At 43.7% G+C, this 17,068-nt stretch overlaps 1 protein-coding gene across 4 annotated transcripts in view; it reads left to right on the top strand.

The window, feature by feature from the left end:
- RhoGAP15B (RhoGAP_ARAP and RA_ARAPs domain-containing protein RhoGAP15B) overlaps positions 1–10,056 on the top strand; it is a 37,346-nt gene extending 27,290 nt beyond the window's left edge. For 3 of the 4 annotated variants that reach the window (XM_075689672.1, XM_075689674.1, XM_075689673.1), the window contains 6 exons: positions 916–1,030; positions 1,741–1,877; positions 1,967–2,086; positions 3,553–3,635; positions 4,191–4,232; positions 6,284–9,800. In XM_075689672.1, coding sequence (XP_075545787.1) covers positions 916–1,030; positions 1,741–1,877; positions 1,967–2,086; positions 3,553–3,635; positions 4,191–4,232; positions 6,284–6,431 — 645 coding nt within the window. In that variant the 3' untranslated portion in view covers positions 6,432–9,800. Of the gene's footprint in view, positions 1–915; positions 1,031–1,740; positions 1,878–1,966; positions 2,087–3,552; positions 3,636–4,190; positions 4,233–6,283; positions 9,801–9,952 lie in introns of those variants that run through there. The other variant, XM_075689675.1, reaches the window with a different exon arrangement.
- The last annotated feature ends 7,012 nt before the right edge of the window (positions 10,057–17,068 follow it).

The raw sequence follows: 17,068 nt of genomic DNA, 5'->3' as shown, positions 1-17,068 counted from the left end.
AATGGGCTCGGTTGCGCAGATATCTTGAAAGTGAGGCAACATGTTCTTACTCCAAGAAAAGTATGAATCAGTTTAGACAAAAATACTTTGTCTACAGTTTTTTATTTACACTTTTTTTCGCTCAAGTGGATCAACATTAAATGAAGAAATTGAAGGGCTAAAATTTGCACCTCATTTCGAACTTTTTTTATATTTTTGCCCGTCCATACCCTTTCTGTAGTGGAAAGTGGATAAAAGTTGGCAGGTTGTGTCGTCACTTAACATTAAATGTGATGCTGTCCTTCTTTTTTTATTGTTGATAAGCATTAACCAATGCTAATTGAAAGCTGCTAAATCAATGACATCATGAACTGGTGCGCATGTTTCTGGTAGCATCACCACCTGCCTTCTATTTTTTGCATCCTTTCTGGCATGTTTAGCCTCTGCTGATAGTAAGACTTGTACTGTTCACAGTTACAGAAGGGTAGTCTAATCTAGCCTAACGTAAGATTTCTATTTTGTGTCCATATCATTTGACCCTGTAGCAAATACCCCTTCAAGCAATATGAAAGGAAACACCTCAGTTGCTTTCCTAGTATCTAGGTGTACATTTCCCACATAAAAGTGTTCAGTTGGACTAAATGTTTAATGAGAAAGCTTCCTGTTACATAGACTTGATTCAAACTCACAGATCAGAAGTAATTGTTCCTTGAAAACGAAATAAACTGTTCCTTCTCGTATCGCTCATAACTAAACATGTGTGAACCTCCAGGAATTTTTTTCCCACAATGTAACTAGTATGTGCAGTTTTCTGTGCATTCCTTAAAAATGAAGTATTAAACCAGAAATTATTTTGTGTTGCCTTCTATTTAGTGCACAACGGAGATGCCTGTGCCAATATGTTACAATAAGAATATTCCATCCTTATTTCCACAGCTCTCTCCTGCCATGACAGCAGGTGCTTTATGCAAGCACACCATGCAGCAGCTGAATATCAAGGAGCCCGTCAACAAAATGGCTGTCTTCGAAGTTGTCTGTGATCAAGATCTGGGTTAGTAGCCAAGTTTAAACTATTCTGGAACAGGAGCACAACACATTAACCTCTTAGGGTTGCTTGTGAACTTTAATATCAATTTGAAGAGCACTTTGTCTTCAGTTATTTTGAATTTTTCGCTTTGTTGTGTTGGTCTTAGTCGAGCTGAGGCATTGTTTTCATAATGTGGCTGCCAGTATGGCTACTATTCTCTTTGCTCAGTTACTCACCTGACTCGGTGGCTTTCTGCTGCTGAGCATGACGTCACAGGTTCCATTACCAGCAGCGATGGCGTCATTCTGATGGTGCTTGAACATGAAAATGCTTGTGTACGAAACATCGGTACATAGACGTTTTCATGTCTGTTCATTTCTTTACATGTTTTCACGTCTTTTCCAATGCAAGAAGTATGAACCAACTTACCCGGAAACAAGTAGTGACCCTCCGCATCTGGTTGCACGTTAGACCACAGGGGATCAAAATTAATAGGGTGCCTTCCACTGCGCTGACTGATAGAGTCCCTATGTTACTTTGGGGCATTAAACCACATCAACCAATCAGTGCTTCAGCTCTGGGTGAAGAAGCTCTAACTGTATGTATGTCGTAATGCCAGGTCACCTATTTCGCCAGATAATGCAAAGCTTAAAATGTGCACAATATAAAGTACGTTGGCTTCGCCTTGCCTTTCCAAGTTAGTGAACATTGCTCTCATTGCTGTATTCTTTCAGAACGACCCTTACATCACAGTGAGCCTGTCCTCTCTGTCGTCGTTCGCTGGGCCAACTGGGATGCATCGTTTGCAAAGTCCAATTACCTTTGTATCAAAAACAACTATGTCTATGATGAAATAGCACCTCTTGTATCGGTAAGTACCGTATACTATCCGCAGTGTGTGGTTTCGTTTAATAAGGTGTTCCCATTCTTAATGGCACCACTGGCTTTCTTGTGTTTCAGAATCGTCAGCCACTGTCTGTGTTCAGTGAGCTTCGCTATGCCGAGGCTCGTCAGAAGAGCTTCAAGAAATCTGTCCTTGAGTTTACGGGTGGCAAGATAACGCAGTACAAAGATTCAAAGGTTGGAGCTCCTTTATCTTTATGGCTCTTTTGTGTGCACTCTCTTCATTTTGTAGCACCTATTGCTCGTTTGCGTTGGTCCCCTCTGATAAGCTGTTTTCTAGTTTCTCTCTCTCTGACTGAACCACCTAACAATAGTGATTCTGTACACATTAGTGTTGTTTGCACAAGAACGGTAAAAGTGCAATGTATGATGGACCTTGAGATGCTTTGCACCTGATTCTCTTGTTTTCCAGGTGGCAGGGATGCTCAATCGTATTGTCCCAAAGCAAGGAGGTGCCCCTCAGTGCTACTTGTTTTTCTCATAAATGCCAATTGATCACTAGGTCCTAGGTTCGATACCCAAACATTGTGATCTTACTCTGATGGAGGTAGTGTAACCGGGCGGTTGAAATTAATCTATAGCCCTTTACAGTCCCTTGCAGCCTGCTGTGCAGCTTTGGGAGATGTAACTACAATCACTTTATTATTTAATAGTAGTCAGGTTTATTAATATGAACTTTAAGGTACAGCTGTTGCATACACAAAATGCTGTTACAAAGAGAGGTCCCAGAGATATTTTTTTTTTGTTGTTCTTAAGTGTTATCCTATAGGTTAAATTCATTTCAGTTATTGGGTGCTTTCACTTGAACTGCTGAAAAAAATATTTTGAACAGTGTACAGTAACACAGAAGCATGCCAGAATATTCCACCTGTCCCATTTCAAGAAACCAAACCAGCATTTGCAGGGCCATGTTATGCAGCAAACATGCTATGTGCACCACACTAAGCTCAGTGAGACCTCTAGCAGAGTGTGTGTGTGGCCCACAAACGTACTATGCACATAATGCACTTGCCTGCGTGTCTGTCCTTCATGGTAGAGGTGAGAAGCCAATGCACAGGGTTGTCGGCATTATGCAAAAGGACTATTGACAGGTTTTTAACTGGTGGACATACCTTGAGCAGTGACTGTCTTCATTTTCATAATTACAGTGTGTCCTTTAAATTTAATTACTTACCATGATATGATTCATGGATTTATCACTTGTTAACACAAAATTTTTCTTTTACTATACTGGCCTGAGTAACTTGTTTTCATTGAAATAGGTTCTCTTTCTCTACTGTGCCGTCATTAGGAATCTTTTGGCAGTTTATACGTAAACCATGATATACATACTGCATGAATTTTGTGGACATCAAAGGGGAGAGCTTCATAACAGGAAAATTAGCCTTTGGTTTAAATGTCTGTTACAACAGTCTACTACAAAAAAATAAACTCTGTTTCTCAATAAGCAAGCTTTTGTGCTTAAGAAAAAATCTGTGGGGATGTGCTGCAGTTTTTGCAGATGCGATAGCATTAATGATATAACTAGTAAACAAATTGCAAGTTAATGCAATTACTAAATTGTCACTTTGTGCAGGAAAAATGTTAGTCAGTGCTCTGGGAATTTGCACTATGTTTCTAGTTAACACTGCATCTTCTTGCAGGCTAGTCAGCTTGTGAACCAATGGAACATTGAGGACGTCCTCTGGTTCATGGGGTGCGAATCACGGCGGAGCCCGCCTTCCAAGTTGGTTTACTTTTTCAAACTCTATTTAGTGATTTCTCATACCCTTTTTGCCATGTTGTCATACCCACCAAGTTTTGTGGCCCTGTCATAAACACCCTATTTAATAAATTTGGCACTTATATTGCTTCAATTGCTTCTAATTTATAAATTTATCCTGTTTCTAAAATTTACCTCTGAATAAAGTTACTTCAAAAATGTGAGCATTGCTCAGTGTTATGTCAGGTGTCATCATCACCTCTTTACGATTGAGCTATAGCCAGCACTATAACTATTAGCTTCTACAACACAACATTTATGCCCAATGTTGAACATTCAGCAGTTGACTTTGACAGGAGTGACTGATGCGCTTCGATGTGCAGTAGTTATGTAATTAACAAGATGCTCTGCACAAAGAATCTTTGAGTGTTTACTTTCTTTGTGTAAAATTACATAAAAGTATACTGATTGGACATTTTACAATGAGGCCAATTTCCTTCTGCACCCATGAAATTAAGTTTAATTTTTGAAGTGTGATTGGCTGTGCAGTATCTTACTGACGTAATCTGAATTTTTCAGGTGGAATTTTACATTTGTTATGCGTCAAGGAGACATAAAGAGGCAAGCAGCAATTTTATCTAATCTTATTTTATACTTTGTCCCCATTCCTGCCACTATATCTTGCTTTGCACAGTGCTCAAACGCAGCCCTGCAAGAACACTGTTGCATTCATTTCTAAATAGTGTTCTTTTTATTGAATGCTAAAGGTCCTGTATGTAATCAGTAAGTGTGCATGTTGCAGTAATGTTTTCAGAATGTATGCAACACTTAAGCAAAGCAGTGTAATTAGATTAGAATTTCCCAGGCTGCCCATCCTTGTGGAACAATTCCAGCTTTTGAGACTTCCAATGTGCTCCCTTGTTCAGATAGCCCAAATATGCACAAAGTACATGGAGTATAGGTACAGTCACCTACTGATTTTTCGGACTCCGAAAATTCGGACATGCTCAATTATTCGGTCTGCTTCGCGGCACCGCCATTCTCGCCATAGACCATAATGTATAACAACTACCGAAAGTTCGGACACCTTGCAACCTCGTCAGATTTTTCGGACACTCCTTGAGCCAACTCGATTGAGAGAACGATGCACCGACTCTGACCGGTGCATGGTTCGACTTGCTGAACGCCATTTTTGTTTTGAACGGAGCCTCCTTGCTGCCCCATGAAGTGGCGCTACTGCAAATCCCCGCTCATGATCATCGTTTCTGCCTGGTTCATGGCTACAGCCATTGCTACAACAGTTCCGGTTTCAACTTAGTAAGCCATGTCAAGACAATCCAGCAGCTGATTTGTTGGTTTCGTCGTGCACGATGCTGCGAGTAGGCAACGTTTTTCGTTTATGCGACTGGTGTCGGTGTGACGGCACAGTAATGCTTGCTTTGTGTGCTGTGCCGAGGTTCCGGTGATCCAACGCAACATACGGCAACATCGCATCAAGCGTCCAATTGCGCCGACAGTGCCCGCGCAGACTGCATTGGGGAATGCCGGCAAGCGGGTGCCAGGAGGCCTAGGATTTGTCGCCATCCGATGTGCTCCCTACTGACGCCAAAAATGTTCTGCCGAGCATTGCGATTCCGGACACCGTCTCATTTGACAGTTTCACAGGTGCTGACACTGCTGTACTGATATGTGCAGAACTCGATGACGGCGAGATCATTCCTCAGGTTTCTGCTGCGCCGCCGGACGATGACTCTGAGTCGAAAAATGACGCACCATATGCTACGCTGCCATCGCATGCGGAGCGTATACAAGCAGTGAATGTGCTTTCAGCCTCCTATAGTGACCGTCCAACCCTCTCCGAGATTCAGGCTTATCTGATTGCATGTAAACGGAAGAGAGTGTAACAGCGCATTTACGATTTCTTCAAGCCTACTGCTGAGCCCGAATAAGTGCATGGAAATAAAGGATTTAGTTCTTTTTTTTGTTTTTTTTCTTAATCCGCTTTTTCGAACACCAGTTTATTCGGACATTTCCGCAGTCCCCGTGAGGTCCGAATAAACGGTCGGCGACTGTACACACTATAGCCCCTCCTAAGCATAGCAAAGCTTATTATCCAGGGGAAAAAAGCAGAATAGCACATTTTGTGAAAATGAAGTTATGGCAAGTGAATGTAGTAGAGCTGTAAAAGTGAAGGGGCAGATGGAAGGGCTGGCAATACACATAGCAACTTTGGTACTCATGGAATATGAAAAACTGTCAGAAAAGCTTTGGGTTTTCAAATAACGCTCTAAACTTTCGGCCAGATCTGCAGATTTACGTCAAGTGAAACGTTCCTCCTCAACTCCGTAGAATGGGGGAGCAGCGCTGCCACAAGCCTGAAGCAGTCAATGCACTTCCATAAGCTTCAGGGATTTCCTAATCGATCACTTGCTGTGTTTTTTTTTTTTCTTAAATGCTGGATTTGAGGAGTGTTGCTGAAGCAATTCCTCATAGCACAACTTGCGAAGGAGCGTTATTGAATGCAGTAATTTAGTTTTGTCAAAAGAGCAGCACTTTCATCCATTAAGGTGAACTACAGAGGTGTATGAATTTAAGGTGTGCTGGCTGTCGGTGTGCAAAGTCCAACATCATTTTTTAAACTGTTATGGTTCCCTCTTGAATTTTGTTTGTAGGACGAGGGACCGTCCATTTTTCGGCAACTGTGTGAGCCTGGCCACACAGGAGGAATTTGAGAAGTGGCTGGCGGCTATGCTGAATGCAGAGTTTCCCAAAGGTATTTTCCCCCCTCCTCCTGAACCAATTCCAGACCTGCTGTCCTGATCGGGCCTGATGGATATGAAAGTTCCTTTTCCCTTTAGTGGCATCTTGCTTTTTTTAGTTGTCACTTGTGCGAGTCTGTAGAATCTCTTTGCTTTCATTTTGTATTGTACTAGTTCTATAGGTGCTGCTGGCAGCAAAAGTCTATCAGACATGCGAGCACTGTCCGAACTACATTGTCACACATCTATAGTCAGACTCTGCTTTATGTGTGTGCAACCATCTTTTTTCTTGTCGTGTTTGCTCGTTCACTTCTTTCAGAGGTGCACCACTTAGGCTTTGCATATACCACAGAGCCACATGTTGAGATGAAGGTCCTGCTTAAACATGGGCCTTATGTGATAACCGACCTGCCACTGCAAGCTGAACACACGTTAGCATGCACCCTGGCTCTTTGACTCATACGGCCACCTTGGTCTCTTGCATAGCTTGTGTCTGGTTGTGACAGTAGAGGGAGTCTGTCTGGTTGAAGCGTGTGAGCAAACATGGCTGTGAGAAAGAGATGTTGTGCATGTCTAACGGCTGGTAAGATTCACCCTGTCAGATTGTGCAGGCAATATGGTTTGGCTGACAAGTTGCACAATCTGTAAACTGTTGCAAAGCACTGTAGACTTTCTTTCCAGCTGCCGCTGTTGCTGTTGTGGTTGCTGGTTGTTTACGGTCTGTTTTATCTTCTGCTGCTGAAGCGAAGTATATGCGCACACTTGCAGTGTCCGTATGCAGCGTGTTTCAGCTAACTTTAGCCAGAGTTTAAGAATATGCCGATGCACTCTAAGATGACGCAACCAAATGCGTGTTGCTCACTTTTGTACATAGTGTGTCACGCTATATTTTGTATTTTGCTTAATTAAATAATTAGTCAAGATTAACCAACTTCTGAGGCAACGAAGCTAGGAAAAACATTCCAATTAAATAATTGCAGAGCGCTTTGCAAAACTTCAGAATAAACAGTTTCATGTCTTTCTATCAAGTATTAGTGTTTTTCAGCTTACGGCCACAAAATACAATAAGAAACACCACGTGACACGCCTGCTTGCACGTCCCGATTGCACTGCTCCCAAACATTCCGCGCACAAACAAACATAGCATTTAGCCAGGTATGCTGCCGCTGCTTCTGCATATCGCTATCATGAACCGCCACGAGTGAAGCACATCGCTGGCGTAAATTGCACAGCCAATGCCTTCGTCACTGCCCTGCCGCCTTTTAAGCAGCAGCATGCCCTGCTCGATTCCATGTTTGTTTGTATGCAGACAGTTTGGGAGCGCTGCAATCACAGCCTGCAAGCGGGTATCTCACGTGGTATTTTTTTTTTATTTAGCGGGCATTCAATATAAGCTGAAAAACACCAGTACTTAATAGATAAACTGCCTAATTGGACGTTTTCCAAAGCGCTCTACAACTCTCTAATTGGAACTTTTTGCCCAACATCCTTGCTTCAGAAGTTGGTTAATTAATCTTGACTAATCATCTAATTAAGCAAAACACAATATAGTGTGACACACTACATACAAAAGTGAGCAACATGCATTTGGTCACGTCGTCGTAGAGTGCATCGGCATGTTTTTAAACTCTGGCTAAAGTTAGCTGAAACACCCTGTATAAGTGTGACTGTTTTCAGTTGAGTCTCGTCTGCAGTTTCGTGTAGCTTTGTTTAGTGTGGAGCTGTACTCGGGAAACCCATTTTATTATAGTTATGTGTTATGCAACGAACTTGTGTTACTCCTTTTTTTGCATCTTTATTCTAGTGGGACTCAAGGCTAAGCTAGCTTGATGCTAAGTGTTTTACAGGGTACTGCTTTGATCAAAGGGAGGGGGTGAGGGGGGAGGGTTAGTCACCGCTGTACCACTTTGAAAAAGCCATTCATGGTAAATGAAGTGCGCATTCTGGAATTGAATCAATCTTGAGCCTAAGCCTGCCAAATACGTCTTTTCCCACTGTATCTGACTTCCTGAAACGATGAATGTTTCTTGTTTCATGTTTTGAACTGTATGCTAGGGTGTGTTCTGTGTGGAACCAAAAAGCAAAATGTACATGTTTCAGTAACCCAATTGCAATGATGTGTGATGTGTTTGAAGTCGGGTAGCCTACCGTGCTCGTGCATTGTTGCAATACTGTTTTACCCACGCCAGCTGTGAACACAGCCTGCATCTTGAATTCTGTAGTGTCAGTCTTCAGTGTGCTTCGCTCCGTTTGCCTCCAGTGCATTGATGCTTGTGTTGCTCACTCTGTTGCACAATAGACAATGTGCTTTGTGGTGCACAAGTACACGTGTTGTGAATCTGAGATATTTATGCAGTGTTTAGTGTGGCCTACTCAGCTGTCTCGATCTTTTGCAGTGTGCAGTTTTTATTGGTGCGACAATTTCAGTTTTAGCGGTCTAATCAATGCTGTCATCTTGACTTCAATCTCAACACCAGCATGGCTACAGACATCAGAATTTTAGAAAGAATGTAGTGCGGGCACTCTGATGTGAGCCAGGGAAATTTTTTTTTGTCCCAGCTGTTGGAAGCTTCTCCTCTCATTGTATCTGTGCTCCCATTATATTTTCGCAATTATGGCAACACAATGTGTACATGGCCATTTTAGTTTGCTATGCAATGTAGCAGAATAAAAACCAAATATCAGCTTTCAACATATGATAAATTTAATTCGTCCATCTGCATGAAACATATTACGGAAACAACTATCGCATATTTCTTCCTTAAGCTGCAAATAAGAATGCTGCTGTATGAAGCCATCACAAGTATCTGTTTTGCAACACTTAATTGACAGGTCTTTCTTTTAAGAAATTGGGTTTTGAAAGCAAATTCATTTTTTTAAAGAGCAGCTCTGTATAACTGTTATGTGGCTGCAGCCAGTCTGCAAATGACGAATTGTTCAGATGATTTTTACATTGCACACAAGTTAAATTTTCAATTCATTACATCTATGTGAACTAATGTGTGGCAGTAAGTTTGTTCACATAAATGTAATCAGGGCAGTACCAATAGACTGAAGTTAGTGATATTATACGAACAAATATATGTATATATATACAGCTATGTTATTTTTTCCTTTAAATTGTGAAAACTTTTTTTTTATATGTACACAGTGGTTTTACACTTTGGTATATGCACATGGCTGCCAACATGCATGTGCATATTTTACAAATGACCAAATGGTGCATTTACTGTAGAGTAGTAACTATTTTTTCGAAGGTGTTTACAGTAGCAACTATGAAACATTTGTGCCATGCTGTGGTTGTCATGTTACTCTCTGTGGATCAAGTGCCTGGTGTTAAAGCTTGTTTCTCTCTCTTTTTCGAAGTATTTTGTTTTGTTTTATGAACCTGTTGTACTCGTTGGCTTAAATAAATGTTTGTTGTGCCAGGCTTGCTGTGTTTGTGTGTGCTGAAGACGGTAACTTTGACACGGTGAAAAATGATCACGGCTGTCAACTGTTTGTTAAGTAAATGTAGCTACACTTCACTTAAAGCAAGGTTTCTATTTTTTTTAATTTTCTTGTATGCGTTTCTATTGTCAGTTTCAGATCTGGAATTTCCAATTTTCTGGACAGGGTGAAGATATTCCCTGCATTTTTCCCAGCTTTATTTTTGTTGTTAAATAAAGGAAGTTGGCAAGAACTGACCATTGTAACCTTCGTGTGCAATTGAGCAATATTACCCAACTTGAAATTACTGTTATCTAATTACTACTATACCATACGACTATTAATTGCTATTACTAGTTAATTGACATTAAACTGTCATCAAAATAAGCACGTCTGTGTTGCTGACATCGGGTGCGTAAGTGCAGCTTCCTGATCCATACCATAATTCATCAGTCCAAATTTACTGTACTTGGTGTGTTGAAGTTTTGAGGTTTTTAGTTTAACTGTTCACCAACAATTTTGCAGCTCTTGTCGGTTGGTCTCTGTCAGTGCACATTCTTAAAATTGGGCTTCAGATGGTATGCCAACTCATTTGAGCAGGCAACAAGTTGAAAATAAAAACGTATAGCTAGCCACCAGCAAACCGATGTACTTGAAACGGTCAGTGACAATTGCTCTTTTGAAGGCAATCCTGGAATTTAAACCATTCAAGGTCATATTGAGTTGAAAGCTCGAACTTCGCATGTGGAAAAGGCTACAAGACTGCATGCTTTTGGGAGGGAATAAGATGTTATGGCGACAGATGATGAGAACCTGAACTTCCTCCAATAAGTGTGCGATCACAAGAACTTCCCAACAAATTTTTGTAAACTACAATCTGCTGACATCATTATTACAGTGTGCAGAGGCTTATTATTCACTGACATTCAGGTTTATCAATCATCGTGTGAGGAATGTGGCAGCACACACAAAGAAACGAACCCTTCCACTCGCGCAGAGTGTTACAGTGCTTGCACTGCCAGACTGCCATCCTCCTCATAGCATGTGCAAAGTCGCCCGCCGCGGTTGCCCAGTGGCTATGGTGTTGGGCTGCCGAGCACGAGGTCGCGGGATCGAATCTCGGCCATGGCGGCCGCATTTCGATGAGGACGAAATGCGAAAACACCCGTGGTGCTTAGATTTAGGTGCACGTTAAAGAACCCCAGGCGGTCGAAATTTCCGGAGTCCTCCACTACGGCGTGCCTCATAATCAGAAAATTGTTTTGGCACGTAAAACCCCATATTTTAATGTGCAAAGTGGCGGTGTCTCTATCACATCTGCTCTTCACTGTAGTGCTTGGCATTCCAATGCTCTCAATGACTCCCTTTAGTTCTCTCTGAAGCACATACAAAGTAGCACATCTGATTGCCTTGGTGCGCATGCATCAAGCTGCATAATTTGTTCCTACTATGCTCGCACTCCAATGGAACATCCGTGTTATTCGAAGGGCGATATTTCTTGTCTTCAAATTCTGGATAAGGTGAGTAAAGGTGCAATGAATGCAAGCGCTACCATAGAATTCAAGTCCTCAAGCTTCACCTGTATGGTGCTCTGCCAGAGCTGCACTCAACTATCTGAAGTATTCGCATGGAAATGTGTGACAGTTTTGACAGCATCGACCACCACTGCATCCATTTCTCGAGAGAGGTGCGAACTTTAGTATATTTGCCAATTTGGCTTCACTATACTGCTCAGCTTCAGTAACTAAAAGAATTAATTAGTGTATCTTTTTTTATTTACTTGCCTGGACATTTTTGTCGCGCGAGTGACATCCGCCTCTTCCGTAAGTACACGTGAAAGAGCAGAACGGCGCGATGATTGTCACGGGCGATATAAAAGAAGTCGCAGTTTCGCCCGAAAGGCGAAGTATCGATGGCAATAGCAAATCAGTGGGCAGCTACACGAAGTAAGGAAAGTAGTTTTATCGGCCTTGAACTTGTAAACAAAGGAATACTAACTAAATTAACGAGCACGGTCTCACGCGGGCACAAGCCAACATGAACATCTCACTGGATAACCGCGGAAACTCGCTTATCTAAACGCTGCAGTGAGGAAACGCGACAGCTGCAGCGAGCGAATTGACTTTCGGGCTGCCGCTCGCATCAACGCGGACTCTGTACCGGTTGCAGATGGCGTTCGAGAGACAGCGGGCGCGTGCGGCCGCCCGGAGTAGAACGCGCACCCCCTCCCTACCCTCCTCCCGAAGCCTTGCGCGTGACGGAAGGCGGCGCGCTTCCTCCCCGCTTTCCGCCGTTGCGTGCGCGAGATTTAGCCGCGATTGCCGGCTCACCTTCGCACGCGCTCACTCGCGCATAAAGCATATGGTGCGCCGCGACAATTTTATCGCACTTGGACTTTATACGGAACCTCACGGCGACGCCAACGGCAAGAATGCGCCTGGAGTATCCATATAATGATATCGCAATACAAAAATGTGCCGATCCCACGCACTGTGGGAATCGATGTAAGCAAAGCTTTCCGTGCTGGATGCTTTGATTGACGATAATTAGCGGTAATATTGACGGCGAAAGCTCAATTTCTTCAACGTTTAGGTTAACACGAGAGTGGTGAGTTAATGTTAAACGTTACCTTGCGTGCACCACTGCTGTTTGTCTGCGTAGTACACAGAACACACAGGGAGACGTGTTTAGAACGACAGAAAGCTGAGCTAGTTGGTAAGGATTTATTATGCAAGAAAAGGTTAGGCGTGCACTAGAGACAAGAGAAGTGGACAACACGAACGCCGACTATCGGCGTTCGTGTTGTCCACTTCTCTTTTCTTGTGTTTTGTGTGCACGCCTCCCCTTTTCATGCATAATGAGAGGTGTTTGCTTGAGGCGTTGTTGTGCGCCATATTTTATAACCTCTGAGAGGGTTGAGCGTTGTCAGTTCTTCACATGGCACATCGCATTGTGGCAGAGGTATTATACTTGAATTGCATTATGGGGCTGTACGTTCCAAAACCACACTCGGATTATGAGGCAAGCCGTAGTAGCGGACTCCGGATTAATTTTGACACCGCGATGTTCTTTAACATGTCCCAAAATCTAAGTGCACGTGCGTTTTCTATTTCGCCCCGTAGAAATGCGGCTGCCGCGATTGGGATCAAATCCACGACCTCTAGCAATGCCATAACCGCAAAGCTAACGCGCCGGCCAGAGAAGTGTTGATTTGACGGTAGACCGCTTCCGCAGTGACTCCTGACCCTGCGGTGCGCTTTAATTAATGCGGCTCTGCTTCTGCACGCCCTGCGTAAGTTGCCCGCTTGACATATTTGCATGGACTTTATTTTTCAGAAATAGCAGCAACGTACAGTGCCGTTTAGATTATCCTGTTTCCCGACAACCGCTGTCGTATAGTAGTGGGGTTTCCTTGCCTTCTCACGTCACCTCCCCCTCTCTTATATTGCAACTGCATCTTCTCCCTCTCCTTCTTCTCCTCTCTACAGTTCTATCTGCGTCCCCTTTGGCCTCGCACGTTAGTATTAAGGGGAGCGCTGCAGTTTCTACAATGCTTTTGAGGAGAGTCACGGATAATTACAGCTGCCAGCGACGGCCAGGGAGCTCCACAGGGCATTGTGCACATTCGACATGGTGGGGTGAAAACGAGTTTCTCCCGTCGCCTTTTCTCTCTTACTCGCGCTGTCATTATATACATGCTCTGAACCCCCCCTCTCCCCCCTCCCGACGCGGTGTGCGCGACAGCAGCCCACAGCAGCAGCAGCAGTGGGAAAGTCGAAGGAAGAGGCAAAGAAAGCTTCGCTAAAAAAAAAAAGGGGGTGGGGGGTGAATTGTAAGTTTTACGTTGTGGTTTATCGTTCGATTATGGAAAACAGAGGGACGCTCAACGGCACTACATTGTCGGTCGTGAAGCCTAGCTTGCCTGCCTATCATGGGGGAAACCGATGACCCAGACCAAACCCGCAGAGAGTGGTAGGGGAAAACGATAAATAAAAGACAATGGGGTTAACCAGCACTGAGCCCGGCTGGTTACCCTACACTAAAGGAAGAGAGAAAAGGGAGGAATAGATTAAATTAACGAGAAATTCCACTGAACCTTGATATCGTCGACGTAGTGACAGTTCTGTGCTTCGTATCACGGACGGTCCACTCAGTTCTGTAGCCTTCAAAAATCGCAGCACCACCTTCGTGGCCTTTTTTGTAGCTCCGATATGCGAGCTCATGGTCCCAAGATCTTGTTCAATGTGAAAGCTTTTCGATCTAGCTGATTCAGAGGTGTGCGGAAGCCATCTATTTCATTTTCAAAAGACTTGCGGTAGTATAGTAGGTTTTATATGGCATTCTCGACACCACAGGCGTTACACTCGGCGCTATCAGCCGTTCCAATAAAAAAATGAATATGCATTGGTGAATGCAATTCCCAGGCGTAAGCAACACACCACTGTTGCCTCACGTCTATGAACACCAGATAATAGCCGTAGTTGCATTAGATGAGTCGAGAGAATCCAACCGATAGTGAGTGAATTCAGGTGTGCACCACTTCTGCAGTCCCTTGCGGTGCGCTAGCTTGCTTAAGTGTTGTGCTGCGTCAGTCCTAGATCAAGGTATAAAAACAAAGTTCACTTCATCATGTGCTTTCCTAGCAGCTTCGCCGGCGAGTCGTTGCCGGAGGTACGGAAATGAAAACCCGCAGAGGTACATATGTAGGCAAAGTAAGTTTTGTCGAATCGAATTATGCGGTTTAAAAGGAGCTCGATTAGCCCTTTCTTTTAAGCCTGAGCTATATGCTGGAATAAGTGCGATGCTTTTCAAGGAATATATTCGCGAAAAAAGGTTTTGAAGAGGTCTTTGAAGTAAACGAATACGTGGAAGAGCTCAATGTTTTCTTTCGCCATTTCTCGTCAGCAAATCAGCTCCTCTTAGTTGGGGCTTCGCCGATTGCAATGATGGGCATCAGTTATAAAGTTTAACCCGATTAATCGAAACCCTTCAATCGCAATTTCAGATATACATATACACAAGCTTAAGGAACTATTAATCTGGAGATTTAGGCACATAAACATTGAAGAAAAATATTCCGGTGTATGTGATTGCCGATGGTAATCAAAGTCAGCGATAGCTTTCTGGAACTTCGCTGCGTTGCCGCGACACTTCCTTTTGAACTGTGTAATGCGGCTGTAATTAATGGAACAAAATTGCAGCAAGCTATCAATGACTTCAATTGTCATCGGCAAGAATTTATACCGCAATTTTCTTCTCTTGTCCTTGCTCAACGATAGCGATAACGTTTACATCTACGGCGTAGAGCGTGTTGCTTTTCTTCACTCGCGAGCCCTGCACGTTTGCCGTCAGTTTCCACTCCCCCTCTCCCCCTTACGCTTCTTAGCTTCAGCCATCTTAGCAGCATCACTGCATATCATATTGACCGCAAATAAAGACAGGGACAGCGGAAGAGAACACAAAAACGACACGGGCGGTCGCTTTTGTGCTCTCTTCCGCTGTCCCCGTCTTTATTTGCGGTCAATATGATAGGCTCTAAACACCAACTAGCCCAAACTAAAATTCTTCTGTAGCAGCATCACGTCGATAAGCTACTTCATCTCTTCATCTCAGCAGCAAAATGTCTACGTTGAGGAGGCACTTCTATATAAACCACGCCAAGGGCGAATGGAGGACAAGCTCGCGACACATCCGAAGCAGGAAGAGTGATAAGAACTGACACAGGCGCTGGCGCGACTCCATAAATAAGTTTAAGAAAACCTAAAGAGCCGCTGACTGTTATGCGCTGTTACACTAAGAGATATGCGGGTGCGGTAAAAATCATTATATATGAGGCGTCATCGTATGTGCAGATTTCGTGTGTTTTAACGCTTCAATAGGCGGAAAACAGGTGCGTGGACTCACTGACCCTATATTTTAGGTCGATTTCCTACTATATAGTCCGGTTTGCTGTGTCTGTATACGTAAATAAATACTGGCTGGAGAACTGAGGTTGACGCTCCCGAACCTCGCTGCGCCTTTCCTCCTCCCGACGTCACGTCACGACGACGTCTCAGCTTGGCGCGTACTTACACGTTCCCCCTTACTCCCCCTTGCGGGACACTTTATCATTCCTCTACACGTCTCTCATCCGATGACAGGCTTCCGCATGTGACTAGAAGACAAACCACCACGAAATTATGCAAAATAGCCAAAGAACACCATCGCTCTAAATTTACAATACGCTGGTTATAAATTAAGTGGGCTTCTCCACGTGCTTATTCCATTCGTGGAGAAGCCAAATTTCAAGGCGGCTGCTACATACGTGCAGGCAGATTTGGAAGGTTCGTTTATACAGAGCACCAATATAAAAGTTTGTCAGAGACACTTCAGACTGCTTATGTGTGGGAATGCGAAAGCATTATAGTCCATTTTGTGTGTGTGTGTGTGCTTTTTTTTCGCACTTTCCTAGTCCGTGCAAGCTCACGCCTGCGTTCTAACCGCGCCTCGGCAAGGCCAAATCAAAGTGCGCCAAGCGTCTCAACACGCTCGCTTGCCCGCGAGAAGTTCATAACTCGAGGGGCCGCTCAGCGGCGTTCAATTAGACATTAATGCTTTTGATTTTATACACCCAATTTCTACACTCATGACGTGGCACCACCTCCTCCTCATTGGCTGCCCCATCACTCGACCAATGACGCATGCACCAGGCGGACATTCCAGAACCGTGGAGTCACCGTGACGTCAGGGAAGCGTGCTCATCTCGTAACCCGGAAGCCCGGGTTCGAATCCCAGCCAGACCGAAATTTAACAAATTTTCCTTTCAAGGCCATTGATTTACTTTGTTTACAGGAACCTCCCTGGGAAATTTGACGTCAAGCCGAGTATTTTTGGCGCGTTTTTACTCTTTGCTCCATCGGCCTTTTTTGGTACCCTCTCTAGACACCCACGCCGCCGAATTTTTGCGTAATGAGACACATAATGCTTTCGCATTAAAAACGTCAATGTGTTATTTGCAGTAACAAACCTATACGGGGGCATTTGCCGGATATCACCGCGCGCAAGCGGTAGTGAATTTGTTTCGTGCGTAAAAGAATAGCGTTAGTGTAGAAGAAACCTATCCATTTCCAAACCACGTCAGTTCTTGGCCGGGTGCCAGCTACCTGTCAGGTTGTTCTCGAATGCCCTTGGCACGGGCTACTTTTTCATGACTAGAAAATATGGAAAAATCTGTCGCAACTTTGCAGCTTTCCGTAAAACATTTGAAAATGTTTTTACTCTTCGCAATCT

The sequence above is a fragment of the Dermacentor variabilis genome, chromosome 4 (assembly GCF_050947875.1).
Source record: "Dermacentor variabilis isolate Ectoservices chromosome 4, ASM5094787v1, whole genome shotgun sequence".
NCBI lineage: Eukaryota > Metazoa > Arthropoda > Arachnida > Ixodida > Ixodidae > Dermacentor > Dermacentor variabilis.
This window is presented reverse-complemented; position numbering and strand designations above follow the sequence as displayed.